This window comes from Sus scrofa, chromosome 4 (genome assembly GCF_000003025.6).
Source record: "Sus scrofa isolate TJ Tabasco breed Duroc chromosome 4, Sscrofa11.1, whole genome shotgun sequence".
Lineage (NCBI taxonomy): Eukaryota > Metazoa > Chordata > Mammalia > Artiodactyla > Suidae > Sus > Sus scrofa.
In genome coordinates this window covers 77,955,792-77,970,349 of record NC_010446.5, presented here as the reverse complement: position 1 = coordinate 77,970,349, position 14,558 = coordinate 77,955,792, and the positions used below count along the sequence as shown (strand labels likewise).

General features: G+C 45.0%; 1 protein-coding gene across 30 annotated transcripts in view; it reads right to left on the bottom strand.

Annotated features, from left to right (window-relative positions):
* The window catches only part of ST18 (ST18, C2H2C-type zinc finger), a 294,874-nt gene that overhangs the window by 31,667 nt on the left and 248,649 nt on the right, over positions 1-14,558 (bottom strand). For all 30 annotated transcript variants that reach the window (XM_021089396.1, XM_021089378.1, XM_021089382.1 and 27 more), the window contains 2 exons: positions 11,027-11,272; positions 2,968-3,083 (listed from right to left, as the gene is read on the bottom strand). In XM_021089396.1, the coding sequence (XP_020945055.1) occupies positions 2,968-3,083; positions 11,027-11,272 (362 nt within the window). The remainder of the gene's footprint in view (positions 1-2,967; positions 3,084-11,026; positions 11,273-14,558) is intronic.

Sequence of the window (14,558 nt, the reverse complement as noted above, 5' to 3'; positions counted from 1 at the left end):
GAACCTAAAGCAGCAAGACGTTTATGGCAGCACGTGGCCCAGGCTCAAGCGCTCACCGTCCATGAAAAGGACAGAAAATCCAGAGCCTCTATAGACGGTTAGCATCCTAGGGACTCGAGATTATGTTCCAGGAATGGTTCGCCGTCTCTTTGGAGCCCTGGCTCTTTGCTCCAAGGAGAAAAGTCCAGGACAAAACAACGACACTCTGTTCTGTCCAAAACAGTGATGCAAGTTAGCTACCAGCATTTTACACCACATTTAGTGGGGGCTCTGCAGACCTCCAAAATCTACCTTCCAAAGGTAAATGCTGGCCATTTTTGAAGATATTCAAGTTCAGAAACAAAATCCAAGCAAAGATTTTAGAAACTTGGCTAGCAGGCCCATGGCGGGGGGTAAGTGCACAGCTGCCCAGGTCACCTCCTGGTCACCTCCTGGAGGGCGAGGCGTGGGGACCTGCAGCTCTGGTGTGTGGGCGCCACAGGGCAGGATGTGTTGGCCTCACAGGAGGACATGACACGCACTCGGTGCAGCAGCATCTGCCCACGAGACCCTTAAAGAAGTGGCATCTCTACTTATTTAAAAGACCTGGAGCTGGACTTCCCATCATGGCTCAGTGAGTTAAGAACCTGACTAATATCCATGAGGATGCAGGTTTGATCCCTGGCCTTGCTCAGTGGGTTAAGGATCTGGAGTTGCCATGAGCTGTGGTGCAGGTCGAAGATGTGGCTCAGATCCTGAGTTGCTGTGGCTGAGGTATAGGCTGACAGCTGCAGCTCCAATTGCACCTCAGCCTGAGAACTTCCACATGCTGTGAGTATGGCCCTAAAAAACAAACAAACAAACAAACAAAACACAAACAAACAAACAAAAAAAACAGGCGAAGAAGTGGCTGGCAGAGGGCCACGCAGGGCTGAGGGGCGGGAGAGCCATGGTCCCAGAGGTGATGCCAGCCTGGAGCCCGAAAGTGGAGGTGACTCGGGTACTGAAGCCGGGAGGAAGGGGGTGGGCATTGGGAGAGAAGAGGCTCCAGGCCTGAGGGCAGGTGCTCCCCTCTCTGGAGGGCTGCCTGGGAAGGGGGGAAGGCCTGGGTCTGGAGGCAGGTGTGGAGTGGGGGCACGGCCAGCTCAAGCGGCCCGTCCAGTAGGACCAAGAGGATCAGGAATGGACTTCCCCACGGGGTCCCTAGAAAAATTTAAGATCAGTTTCGGTGAAACGTCTGCCTTTGAAAGATTCGGGTGGAAACTGCCTCCTGCAGTAGAGACAAGCTTTTTGAGGGATTTACTACAGAAGGAAGGAGAGACGGTCGAGGTGGAAGAGGTGGCTCGTTCTTCATTTGTTTTATTTAAAAAAGGTAAACATGCTCTTATTATTTTGGTCAAACCCACCGCCTGTGGAAGTTCCAGGCTGGGGATCGAACCTGCGCCACAGCAGTGACCAGAGTGGCTGCAGTGACCACGCTGGATCCTTAACCCGCTGAGCCAGGAGAGAACTAAACACACTTTTATGCTGGGGAATTCTGAAGAGAGGGTACAGACTCTGGTGCTTAAGTGGGAGGGTTCTCTTTGCTAGAGACTCTCATTAATTGGCAGCTTTAAATATATCTGTGTATGAATATACTTTCATATTTAAAAAGTGGAAACTATTCCCTGCATTTCACTCACTGACTCACATTAAATGCCACCCTGCGGGAATGCCGCCAAAAAGTGCCAAAAAGCCATGTGCAGATCCTGCCTCGTTTTTGCCTGAAAGCCTGTCCCCCCAACCACCCCCGCCTCCTCCCTGACGTCCACCAGGCTCTAAACTCTAGTCAGACCTTCAAGGTTCAACGCCGGTAAGGATGAGGGAGCCGGGCTATGGCCACCACCTTGGTCTAAGCCCCCATGGTTTTTGGTGGCAGTACCTTCCCGCACCTCGCTCCACGCCTCCCTACTCCACGGTGGGCTGGCCTCCCTTATTCCAAAGACCCACTTCCCTAGGATCTGCCCTGCCCTTTCTGCTTTGACTTCTGAACGTCCTGTGGCATTTGAAGCCATCAAAGGCTCTGGGAACTGTCTTGGCTCTGCTCCTGTGATGATCTGTTTCTTCCTTCTCCCTCTTCCTCCTCCTCTTCTTTCCCCAGTTCCTTATTCTTTGTCTCCTTTCCACTCCGGTCCCAGCAGGACACGTGTCCTTGAATTCTGGGATGCGCACTCTGTCCCCTTCTTCCTGTCCACCCTCCTGGATGCGCCATCGCCCAGGCCACACCCTCGGGATCTTGGTCTGCATCTCCAGGTCAAGATTCTAGACCATCTTCTCAACCCCAGATGGTTCCCACGCACATCCAGCTTCGGACACCTCTGCTCATGCTCTTCCTGAAATGCCCCAGCATTAGTTCATGTTTCTGCTCTGTCCCCTGATGGCTTGTTCACACGAAACCTGCGGCCAGCCCTCGCCCTGCTCAGTTCCAGGCCAGAGCGCCCAGTCCCGGGGCTCAGCTCAGGGCCTCCTGCTCCCGGTGACCTGGCCTGTCTCAGAATCCACAAGGCCTGCTTGTGCTTCCTGCCTCTGCGGGCCCTGGTCCTTCAACCCTCCTGAGTCACAGAACCCTTGAGAACGTGGCAAAAACCATTAGCTCTCTTTCCAAATTACACCGCGCACTGAGTTTGTAAATCTGTAATTCCCTGCAGGCCTGACCTGGCCTTTCTGGGGTCAGTGGATGTCAGACAAAAACCTTCTGATCAGAACCTAAACATTTCTAATCATTTTATGTTTTTCAATCAGCTCAACTCTTAATTCTCTTGGCAAAAGATCATGTCATGTCCATTTTTTTTCATTGTCTTCCTGGTTCTGAGCATCGGTTTATGAACCTACAACCCTTTCCTTATGGACAGGCTGAAATGGCCCCAGACAATGCCAGCCCAGGCCCCAGATGCGGGATGAAGTGTGGCCTGACCTGGAGCCGCAGCGTGAGCCCGTCCCATCACTTACGTGATCAGCTCTTTTTTGAGGTCTCTCGTGTGGAGCTTGGGTTTAGGGCTTGGTATGGAGGCCTCTCCAGGAAACTTCTTTTCCTCTAAGCTTTCTAGAGAGCTCACGGGGTCTTTCTGGAAAAAAAAAAAAAAAAAAAAAGTACAGAAACCCAGAAGGCATTAGGGAACTTGGGGAAGACAACGGTATTTGAAATCATCAGGGTCAAATTTGACTTTTGGCTTAAAGACTTAGCTGAAATTCCTTATAGAATTTTACACAAAATAAATAAGGTAATGACAATAAGGGTGTATCTGGACTGTGAGGCACCTTTAGTCTTGGTGAAGAATGAGAAATTATAATTCATAGGGACACCTTTCAAAAGTGCACATTTCGGCAAATATAACTACTGAGGTATTTCTTGAGCTATGTAAATAAGTTAGTATTTTAATATGTTTCAAGTTTTATGGTATAATGAACACTTCCTAGAGAACATAGGAATTGGTTTTATGCACACTGGTAAAACAAGAAAATACTGCAAAAATGAATTACACAGTTTTAAATGGAGAGGGAAGAGGTAAATTTAGGATAATAGAATGCCCCTTCTGTTACACAAATGATTAAGATTTAAGTTGTTTAAATATGTAGTAACTGAGTCCACAATACCTGGACAGCATTTCATTTGACTTCTCTGGATAATTGCTTCTGTTCTCATATAACTTCCTGTTTGTTTTAACCACCTCTTTTGCTAAGTTGGTATTTTGTAATGCTTTGACTCACTGGATGGAATTTCTTATTGGATTATCACTCATTTTCATGTCCTTTTTTTTTTTTTTAAGGTCTCACCCACGGCATATGGAGGTTCCCAGGCTAGCTCGAATCAGAGGTACAGCTGCCAGCCTACACCACAGCCACAGCAATGCCAGATCTGAGCCGGGTCTGCAACCTACATCACAGCTCATGGCAACTCCTGATCTCTGACCCACTGAGCGAGGCCAGGGATCGAACCCGAAACCTTATGTTTCCTAGTCAGATTCATTTCTGCTGCGCCACGAGGGAACTCTCCTTCATGTCCTTTTTAAAAAAATTTTTTTTATTATAGTTGATTTACAGTGTTCTGTCAATTTCTGCTATACAGCAATGTGACCCAGTTATACATATACATATATATTTTTTCTTACATTATCCTCCATCATGTTCCATCACAAGTGACTAGATATGGTTCCCTGTGCTATACAGCGGGATCTCATTGCTTATCCACTCCAATTGCAATAGTTTGCATCTATTAACCCCAAACTCCCCATGTCTTCCACTCCCTCCCCCTCCCCCTTGGCAACCACAAGTCTGTTCTCCAAGTCCATTCATTTCTTTTCTGTGGAAAGGTTCATTTGTGCCATATATTAGATTCCAGATGTGAGTGATATCATAATGGTATTTGTCCTTCTCTTTCCGACTTACTTCACTTGGTGTGAGAGTCTCTAGTTCCATCCATGTTGCTGCAAATAGCATTTTTTGTTCATTTTATGGCTGAGTAGTATTTCATTATGTATATATACCACTTCTTAATCCATTCATCTGTTGATGGACATTTAGGTTGTTTCCATGTCTTGGCTATTGTGAATAGTGCTGCAACGAACATAGGGGTTCATGTATTTTTTTGAATGAAAGTTCTGTACAGATATATGCCCAGGAGTGGGATTGTTGAGTCATATGGTAGTTCTATATTTAGTTTTCTGAGGAAACTCCATATTGTTTTTTCTTTTTATTTCTTTTTATCTTTTTAGGGCCACACCTGCGGCATATGGGGGTTCCCAGGCTAGGGATCTAATCGGAGCTACAGCTGCCGGCCTACACCACAGCCATAGCAACACCAGATCTGAGCCAAGTCTGCGACCTACACTACAGTTCACGGCAACACTGGATCCTTTCCTTAACCCACTGAGTGAGGCCAAGGATCGAACCTGCATCCTCATGGTTCCTAGTTGGATTCGTTTCCACTGCACCAGGACAGGAACGCCCATGCTATTTTCCATAGTGGTTGCACCAATTTACATCCCCACCAACTGTGTAGGAGGGTTCCCTTTGTTCCACATCCTCTCCAGCATTTGTTATTTTTAGAATTATTAATATGGCCATTCTGACTGGTGGTGAGTGGTACTTCATACTAGTTTTAGTTGGCATTCCTCTAATAATTAGTGATGTTAGGCATTTTTTCATGTGCCTGTTGGCCATCTGTATGTCTTCTTTGGATAAATGTCTACTCAGGTCTTCTGCCCATTTTTCAGTTGGGTTGTTTGTTTTTTTGCTGTTGAGTTGAATGAGTTGTTTGTATATTTCAGAGATTAAGCCCTTGTTGGTTGCATAGTTTGAAATTATTTTCTCCCATTCCAATGGTTGTCCTTTTTTTTTTTTTTTTTTTAAATGGTTTGCTCTGCTGTGCAAAAGCTTGTTAGTTTGATTAGGTCCCATTGGTTTATTTTTGGTTTCATTTCTATTACTTTGGGAGACTGATTCAAGAAAACATTTGTCTGGTTGATGTCAGAATATTTTCCCTATGTTCTCTTTTAGGAGTTTGATGGTATCTTGTCTTATGTTTAAGTCTTTAAGCCATTTTGAGTTCACGGCCTTCTTTTAAGCTTTGTGCTGATCCTGATTTGTAAGGAAGTCTAATTGATCCTTACAAATCATTTATTTACCATCTGATATATTATCTTACAGAAAATTAAGGACGGTTTTACTCAATCACATAATTAGCTTACTTTCATCATTAAGCTTATATCCACTAAACATAATGTTTTCTGGATTTAATATTAAAATCAGATTAACTAATATAAATAACTGTCTCCTGACTCTCAAAAGTATTGATCTATTTAAGATGAGAAAACAATTTTGAGTTATTCAAGGTCAATCTCATTTAAATCAAATGGATATGAAATTGTGAAGGCAAATACAATTTTAATAATCTTGAGTCTACACAAATCAATGGAAAAACAAAATCCCAACCAAAAAAAACTTCTAAGCCTTGATCTCAGTTATAAAGGCAAATGTAATTCCTTTTTTTTTTTTTTTTTTTTTTTTTTGCTTTTTAGGGCCACATCCACCACATATGGAGGTTCCCAGGCTAGCAGTCCAATTGGAGCTGTAGCCGCCGGCCTATGCCACAGTCACAGCAATGTGGGATCAAAGCTACATCACGGCTCATGGCAACACCAGATCCTTAACCCACTGAGCGAGGCCAGGGATCGAACCTGCGTCCTCATGAATATTAGTCAGATTTGTTACCGCCGAGCCACGTTGGTAACTCCAGTTACTTTGTTTTTAAATACACCATTTAAATATAAAGAGAAATGGGCACTTTATCATAGTGGCCCCTAAGCTAACAAATGAAGGGATACTTTAATGTGGCTTCCTTAGAATCTATAGAAAATAAGTGAATGATACTTATCCTTTTCAGGTTTTAGAGTGTAAACACCTAAAGTGAAATAATTTCTAATTATAAGACCTTAATTCTGATAATCTACCATCTATTCCATTTGGAGGTAACTGGAATTCAGCCTGGAGAGTATTTTCCACTATAATTTATAAATGTCTTGGTCTCTTGAACTCAGAAATGATAACTCCAATTTCATCTCAATGTGGAACAGCCTTCGTTTTTCTGTTCAGAGGCTGAATTTTTCCATAAAAATGGCATAAAGTAAAAAAGACCCATTTTACTATTTTCTTTGTGATAAACTTAAGAACAAAGCTTCTCTAAGAAGGCATGTACATTTACACATGAACATATAAAGGCTGTCAGCTGTTGTTTGTCAAATCTGCACATCATAGAAGACAAGGGAATAAGGGGCTTTGAAAAAGCTGATCGGTTATGAAAGTTTAAGTTATTTGACTAAAATGCATTCAAAATTACTGCTTGCAGAATATATGGTATTTAACTTAGCCCAGTAGTATGTGGTAATGTTTTAATAGGATAATATTTTGTAACTTCTTTTAAAAACTCTCGTGTACACATCTGCATTATGAAATACTTGTCTTTTGCTTTTTCCCCCTTCAGTATACTATATCTGGAAACTTGCAAAGAGCATATTATTAAAATACAGGTGATCATCACTAAAAGAAAGCTTAACTTTGTTACAGAAACATTTTTTTTTTGGATAAACTCCTGGCATGCCATTAAAAAATACATCCATATCATTTGTCAGAATTGTTTCAATTTAAAGTATCATTTTGAGAATAATAATTTTATTCTGCGGCTCTGTAGGATAAAACACGGCCTATAAGTGTGTGTTTAGAGAGTATATGTGTGCAGTGAAATTCCTTTAACGTACAGATGGAAGTTTACATGGATTTCAGTAAAGACCGGAGCATGGCAGTAATATGAGTAACGGATAATAGCATCTGGCACTTTTAACATTTTAAGCCCTGAAATCTTTGGAGAACTGACAGTTGAATGAAACTGACAGCTCTAGTTATTTCTCAGCACTTTCCTTTCGAGATATTTTGAGTTTTTTCCAGATTCAGGATTTTTTTTGTAGGGGGCATCTGGACAGGCTATTTCACTGAGAGAGACAGACAATATTTTCTGAAAATTACCACCAAAATTAAGCAACTGTTGTGCATATGAACTAGATAACAATGAATTAGAAATAATCGCCTAGTTTCTGGTCGTGGGCTGGGTGTGGGGGTTGGGGACAGGAGGTGGGGGGTAGGAGCGGGCACCGACCACTTTCACAGGGCACTTGCTGGGGCCTTGGCAGCTTCTTGGCAGAGCTCGTGGGAGTGACAGTGGGGACCATCCCTGTCCCTGGCTTGCGTGGACCCTCCTGTAACCAGGCAGGGGGCTCTGGTCCTTGTGTCCTGAGAAGCAGAGAGCACAGTGGCCTCCTCCATGCGCACCTGGCCAAGGGCCACCGCTTCATTGTCCTCTTTCTTCTTTCTGCTTTTTCTCAGTAGCCCCAACTCTCTCCAGTTTGGGGTGTAGGTTTTTCCTTGTCCTTTTCTCCCTTCTCCTTTCTCTCCATCGTAGAGAAGTCCAGGCCCATTGTTTCATTTCCGTAGGACCAAGGAATGAAACCTTTAACCTCGTTGAGCCTCTATTTTCTCCTCCAAAAACTTTGAAAATAGTCCTACACTCCAGAACAGTTAGGATAACAAGATGCTGTGTATCAAGACCCTTAATTTCTATTCTTTCTGAATGCAGCGTCCCTCTGCTTCCCTCGTGATGAGGACAAGGAATACAATCCCCTTGTTCAAAATAATACCTATCAAGTATCGCCTTTCTCATCTCAGGATTCAGAACAGAATGTGAAAAATATTCTCTATTTGCAAATTACCTTGGCACAGATGAAGGAACAAAGAACAAGGGTGAGAAACCGTCCCAGGCGGTTGCGTGATTCAGAAGCATCTTTGTGTGTGACCAGCAGTGAATCACCCACGTTCCAAAAACCAGGACAATGAACACAAAGCTTAAAACATTTCTGTCAGCTCAAAGCCAGGGCAAGCACTTGGACTCTAAGAACTCACTCAACACCTCCGAAGTCGCCCTTGTCATTCTCAGCGACAGTGAATTCCCACGTAGCTTCTCAGTCGCAGGTGTCAATACTTAGGGTGCAAAGGGTAACGGTGAGTCTGCCCTGTCAGACTCGAGGTCAGCAAGCCATTCTGAAAAGAGCAGAAATCGAATCCAAACAAATCCATCTTCCCCAGGAACCTGCTGGGACATCAGACTGCCCCAGGTGCGTAAGCATCACACAGGAACGCAGTCCAGCTGAATCCATAAAGCTGCCGGGCAAGTCCATACGGCTTGGGGGATTATGCCCCAAATGAGACTGGGAATAAAGAGGGGGTGTTTGTCAGGAGCCTCCAGCTTCTGGCTGAAGATAAGACACACAGCCCAGGAGGCCCCTGAGGTGCTTCCTAGCCCCCAGAGACAGGAGTTTCCCAGAATACGAGGGTGCCCTGCACACATTGCCGCACAAATGGCAACCGATGTCAAACCCACAAGGTCCCTGATGGAAGCAAGGACCCACTTTGCCTGGGTTCTTCCCAGGCCTAGACCAGACATCTGACACTGTGAGAACAGAAAGCCGATTCTGCCGAATGCTGACCGTGGCTGATGTATGCAAGATTTGCCAGGATGAAGACAGAAAGTCCAAGCCCCTTCACATGGCACTGAGGTTCCCAGACACAGGGTTAACCCCACTGGGACCCCCCCAGGACAGGGATGCAGTTAGGCTTACTCTGCAAGGGACTATCCTTTATGGCACATGCCTTTAACTGGGCCCCACCTCCAGGTCTTGTGAGGAGCACTGGGTCCCCCAAGGAGGGGGGTGGCCATAACTGGTTCGGCCAAGGAGTCCTGCAGACTGGAGGGTCCCATGTCAGGAGCTGCCTTGCATGAAGTAGGCTGATTCAAGTATCTTGCTCTTGTCCTGGCTGTGCTTCCCCCTGCCTCCTACTCCATCTCAGACCTGGGAACAGAGGGACTACCCCAGGACCATGGGCAGAGCTCAGACCTCAATGCAGAGGGACTGTCCCTGGGGACCACGGGCAGATTTCTGTGCTATGATGACATAAACTAGGAGTAACTTCTGTTACTTTGCAGGGGCCTGAAGTGGCCATTGGGGGTGTGGTCCAGGGCAGCGGTGCCGGCTCAGTCACCACCTGAGGTGAACCAGCTTTGGATGTTTTGCAGGTGTCAGTTTTATAATTCATTACAATCAAACATATATTGGTTTAAGAAATGGTTCTCCCCAAACAGTGTTATGATGGATGAACCAAGACCATGCCTCCATACGTGGGGTGAATTTTTAGAAGCCATGCAGCAGAGAGTGACTGAGCCTGGCGTTGTTCAGCCCCTCCCCTCCCCGTGGTGTGGCCGATGGTGGCCCAGAGCCTGCCTTGGTTCCTGGGGGGCGCCTCTGGGAGCCCGCCTCCAACCAACCCTCCCTGTCCCTCCCTGTGTGCTGAGAGGTTCTTCTATGTGACCTGGATGACACGGGTGTCTTCCTACCGGACCTGGCACGTGTATGGAGGAAGCGTGTCCGGTGTGGTGCCACAGTCTGGGCACATCTTACTGCCTGGAAGTGGGGTGCAGTGAAAGTGCAGGGAGGGGGAGAGAAGAAGAAAGGGATGGAGGAGGGGGGAGGGAAGGAGGGGGACGGAGGGAGGGAGGGGGACGGGAAGTAGCCCAAGCTTGTGATCACTGTGGTTTACGCTGACTCACTCCCAGAGATGCTAAATATAAACTAAACTCAAATTCGTCTCCCAGAAGTCTCTGAACTGCACAAGCTGGAAAGACATGAGGCATATTTCCAAATGACCATATCAATTCTTTAAACACGTCAACCAACACATATCAGTCACTTTCCTGATGCAAAAGAGAATCATTCCCAGTAATACTGGGGTCCCACCTGCAGTGACAAAGAGTCTAAACAGTGCAGGGTCCGGCCATGAGCTCTTCCAAACGACACTGAGACCAGCCAGGGGCTCTACCTATGCCATGAAGCCTGATGGATTCCTACATGAATTCCTTTGGTGGTGGTGGTGGTGGGGAACCACCACCAGGGACAACCCAGAATCCACAAAGGACCTCCCTGACTCTGGGGCTGAGACGGCTCAGATGCCCAGTGTCCATGGCCAGGACTAGACTCAGCTCTGCACCTGCCTCCCAGGAAACCAAGGAGAAAGTGGCCGAACTGGGTCCTTGCCTTTGGTTTGTCCCTGTGTTCCAGCCCCTTGAGCAGAGAGCACCCAAGGTTGGCATCTCAGTGTTGAGCGGCAGGCTGGGCCTCACAGGCTGCATGCGGGGGCGGGGGGGGACAGACATCACCTCTCATGCAGCACACAGCACACTACAGCCTTCATGGGGACACAACGCGCTGATGACACAGAGCTTTAGGGTGGATTGATTTACACATTTCTCCTGAAGTTCAAAGTCATCACTTTTATCAAAATCGCAAACAAGGGACAGAATTACGTATTACGTAAACAGGAACGTGAGAACGGAGCCAGGAAGAAACAGGGGACCAGGCGCTCTGACGGCTCTCTGTCTCCCGTGTATGGATTGATCTTGAAGCCATACCTCGTTCCCCTCGTCTGTCTTCCCCTGGGCTTTGCTATAGTTGATAGGCGTGTCCCAGCCCTCCTGGTCGCAGAGGGCCTGGTAGAACGCTGCATTGACCAAAATGCTGCTGGTTTTGAGTGAGGAAGAGGAAGCGGTGGGAATAGAAGCGTTCGTGGAAGTTAGGGGCGTGGCTTTGTCCAGGATGCGATTTCTTTTCATGCTTAAGTCCAACGTGCCATTTTCATCCACTTCTATCTCGGCTCCCTGGTGGACAGAAGGAAACAGAAAAATATTTAAGCAGTTTGCAGTGGCAGCCGAGCCATGTAGGGCTTTTAAAGGATCATTTTAAATGCAAGCTTTTATGTAAGTGTATCTGATTTTAAATCTCGCTTTCTGGTTTGCTTTGGTTAATGTTCAATTCTTAGGCAGACTTTTCAGAGCAGCCCCATTACCAAGCGTCGCGCTTCTGGATTTAAACAAAGTAAGCCTAATATAAATAAGGTGGTCCAAATACTAAATGCACTGGCTAAACCTGTTTTAGCTATTTTTTTTAAAGTTTAGCTTTAAATCTTCCTTTCTAGTTTGCAGAATAATCACGTCCAATTCATTCTTTAACGTATTAGCCCTTGGGTTTATAAAGATGGGTAATACTGCCTCCCCATCATGATATTAATCTAACATAAAAAACATGCAATAATAACCAGCTGGAGGAGAACTGTTATTGGAATATTAGGTTACGATGAAAGTGATATTTTACCCTTGAACCGGAAAAGCCTGGTTAACTTGTGGGGGGCGAGGGGGTGGGCCGTGCTAACCGTAGTTCCCCCTTGGGGCTTTGAGTGGGGGGATTAAAATCTACAGTGAAAACTCCAAAATAAAAGTGATTAGTTGCCAGATCCTTGGTAGGAGACCTTAATTCTGCCTCACATCTCCCGTTTCTCCTTGGGAGACCTTTAGCTAAGCTTCGTTTTGTTTTTAAGGTTCAAGTGCCAACAGAGTCCCCATGTGCCCTGGACCTTCCACAAGTCACATGCCTGAGGATGGTGCCTGTGGTCCTGAATCCTGAAGGCTGCCAGGCAGTAAGTCCCGGAATGTGGGGCGAATGAGCCTGTGTCTCTCCTAATTGGGGCAGATGAATGCCTTTCCAGTATTTTCGCTGTCACCCATCAATCCACAATCAACTTCTGGACTATGACTCTCCTCTTTTCCTTCCGACAGGCAAAGCAGAAGCTTTCTCTGAACACGTTCCCAAGATCTCTAATAGTCACCTCCGGGGGCTCATTTTAACTCCTTACTTAACACTCTGCCCTCATTCCTTCCCCAGTGGTCCCAGCCACCTCCAGGGACAACCCAGAGTCCGCAAAGGACGCCCACCCCCACCCCCCGGCTCTGGGGCTGATACAGCTCAGACACCCACTGAGCAGCATCCCCCTGAGCTGGTGCCTGAGCGAAAACATAAAAGCATCTTTTCTGTTGGTTTATTTTACCTGCAAAGTTCCTGTCTCTCAGCCTACGAGGTAGATGTGTTTTCCTATATTTGCGGGAGGTAAATACGCTTCTAATATATTTGTACTAAGATGCTTTGGCCGTATCTTTCTGTCCTTTTTAGTAAATAGTTTAATCTCCTGTGATAGTTTTAAGCCCTGAATTTCACAGTACAGCTTATCCGGGATAATAACTTAGTAACCACAACATCTTATGCCATCTGTATAATATCAAATACGTTTTTATACCAGCATTAATAAACCTTAGTTACAAACATCCAAGATATTAACCATATCGGTGCTGCATGCTCACTCCATGAGACAATGCATTCTGCCACGAGAACATCAAAACAATTTTTGGCTTCAAAACTGATACGTAACTATGGCAATGAAACAGAGCTATAGCAATCAAGTTTAATGGCCAATGTAAAGTAAAATGCTAAATATTGTAGTTGCTGACATTTTTCATAAAAAAATAAAAAACTTGGGTTAAGACTGCACAACCAACATTCACATAAAATTCCAGACCTCTGTGACAGATGGCTTAGGAAAAAGGAGCCACGTGACTGGGCTGCAGCGTTTTATAGTGCAAAACCCATAAATAGTGCAGATTTGAGCTCACTGAAAAAATATCAACTATTCCAAGACAACACTAATATACATTTTAGTTTTTACAGGAAAGAAATTTCCGCGTAAATTAAAAAATTAGAGGTTCTCAGAGTTGCAACAGCGATCCATCTTGAGTAATCATGGGCTAATGAAAAAAAAATCACTCCTAATGTTTAAAAGAGGTGCTTTTCTGTGCCCTGCGCCCCAGCCGGCTGCTCTGAGCACCTGACCGGGCTCAGGGAGCAGGCGGCCGTGCGGGCACAGATGGGCTTTAAGTGAGCTCACAGATGCATTCGACAATTACACACAGCATCAGAGAAGAGCCCCTTTCTGCCCGTGGAGGGGTGGATCTCACGTTTACTGCATGGAATTTATGCAGAGCAGTATCAATACACATCACTCTCTGCTTGAAACTCCAAATGGCAGGACAATGAAGGGGGGGTAGTGGGCAGTATGATCCTGACGGGGCACCCCCCCACCCCCCGACCCCTGATTCCTCATTTCTCAAAGGGCTGTTTTAGACCTTCTTTCAATCACTTCGTGGTTAAGTTTGGGGGTGCTGGGCATAGGTCTACTACCAATCATGTACTTTCCAACTTAGAAGTAACGTCAAAGACCATCACTTTTGAGTTATAGGTGCTACTGATGATGTATTTATTTATGAAATGTTCAAGAAAGCACATAATATTTTCAAGCTACTATATTTTGGGGGAAAGAAAATTGAAAAATATAGTCCCCCTGCCTTCAAGGAATGTATTTGGTGCATACAGGACACTTTTAGTGAAATAGACTATAAATTATGATATTACATAATTTATATATAAGGTATACAATTATCAATTATTATTCAACTGAAAGTCGAGATAATTATTCATTATAATCCTTGTCTGTGACTCAGATGTCTGCCAACAGAGAAATGATTAATGAAATTATGCTGCATCTATGTAATGGCACATTATGTGACCAGTAAAATGATAATTATGAGGATTTTGTTGCAACGATGTTCACAACTAGGGAAAATGGGTAAATATTTGTTTTCTGAAGAACAAAAGGGAAAACAGGAATTTTTATATTTGTATGTAGAAGACAGGCTTACGGCTGTCTTTTGCCAATATTTTCCAGGCAAATGATAACATTATATTGTTTCAACAATTAAACATTATCTTATAGTTGAAGATGGTGATGAAGCAGAAAACCCAAATTGTTAATTTTACCTTAAATGTCCTGATTATGAAAAATATTAACTTTCAAGACACTGACAAACTAAGATAGCCTTGTTTTCTTTATTTGGCAAGTTTTCTGTTAATACCAGAGGTCCCACTACCTTGCCCCTGTGACTGGGTTAAAAGCAGGAGTATGGTTAGGGGCTCCTCAGTCTGGTTTCTACCCGGTCCCTTCCTGTTTCACGGGCTTCCGTTTGGAGAGTGTCTTTTTACCTTATTCTAGGGCTGAACCCA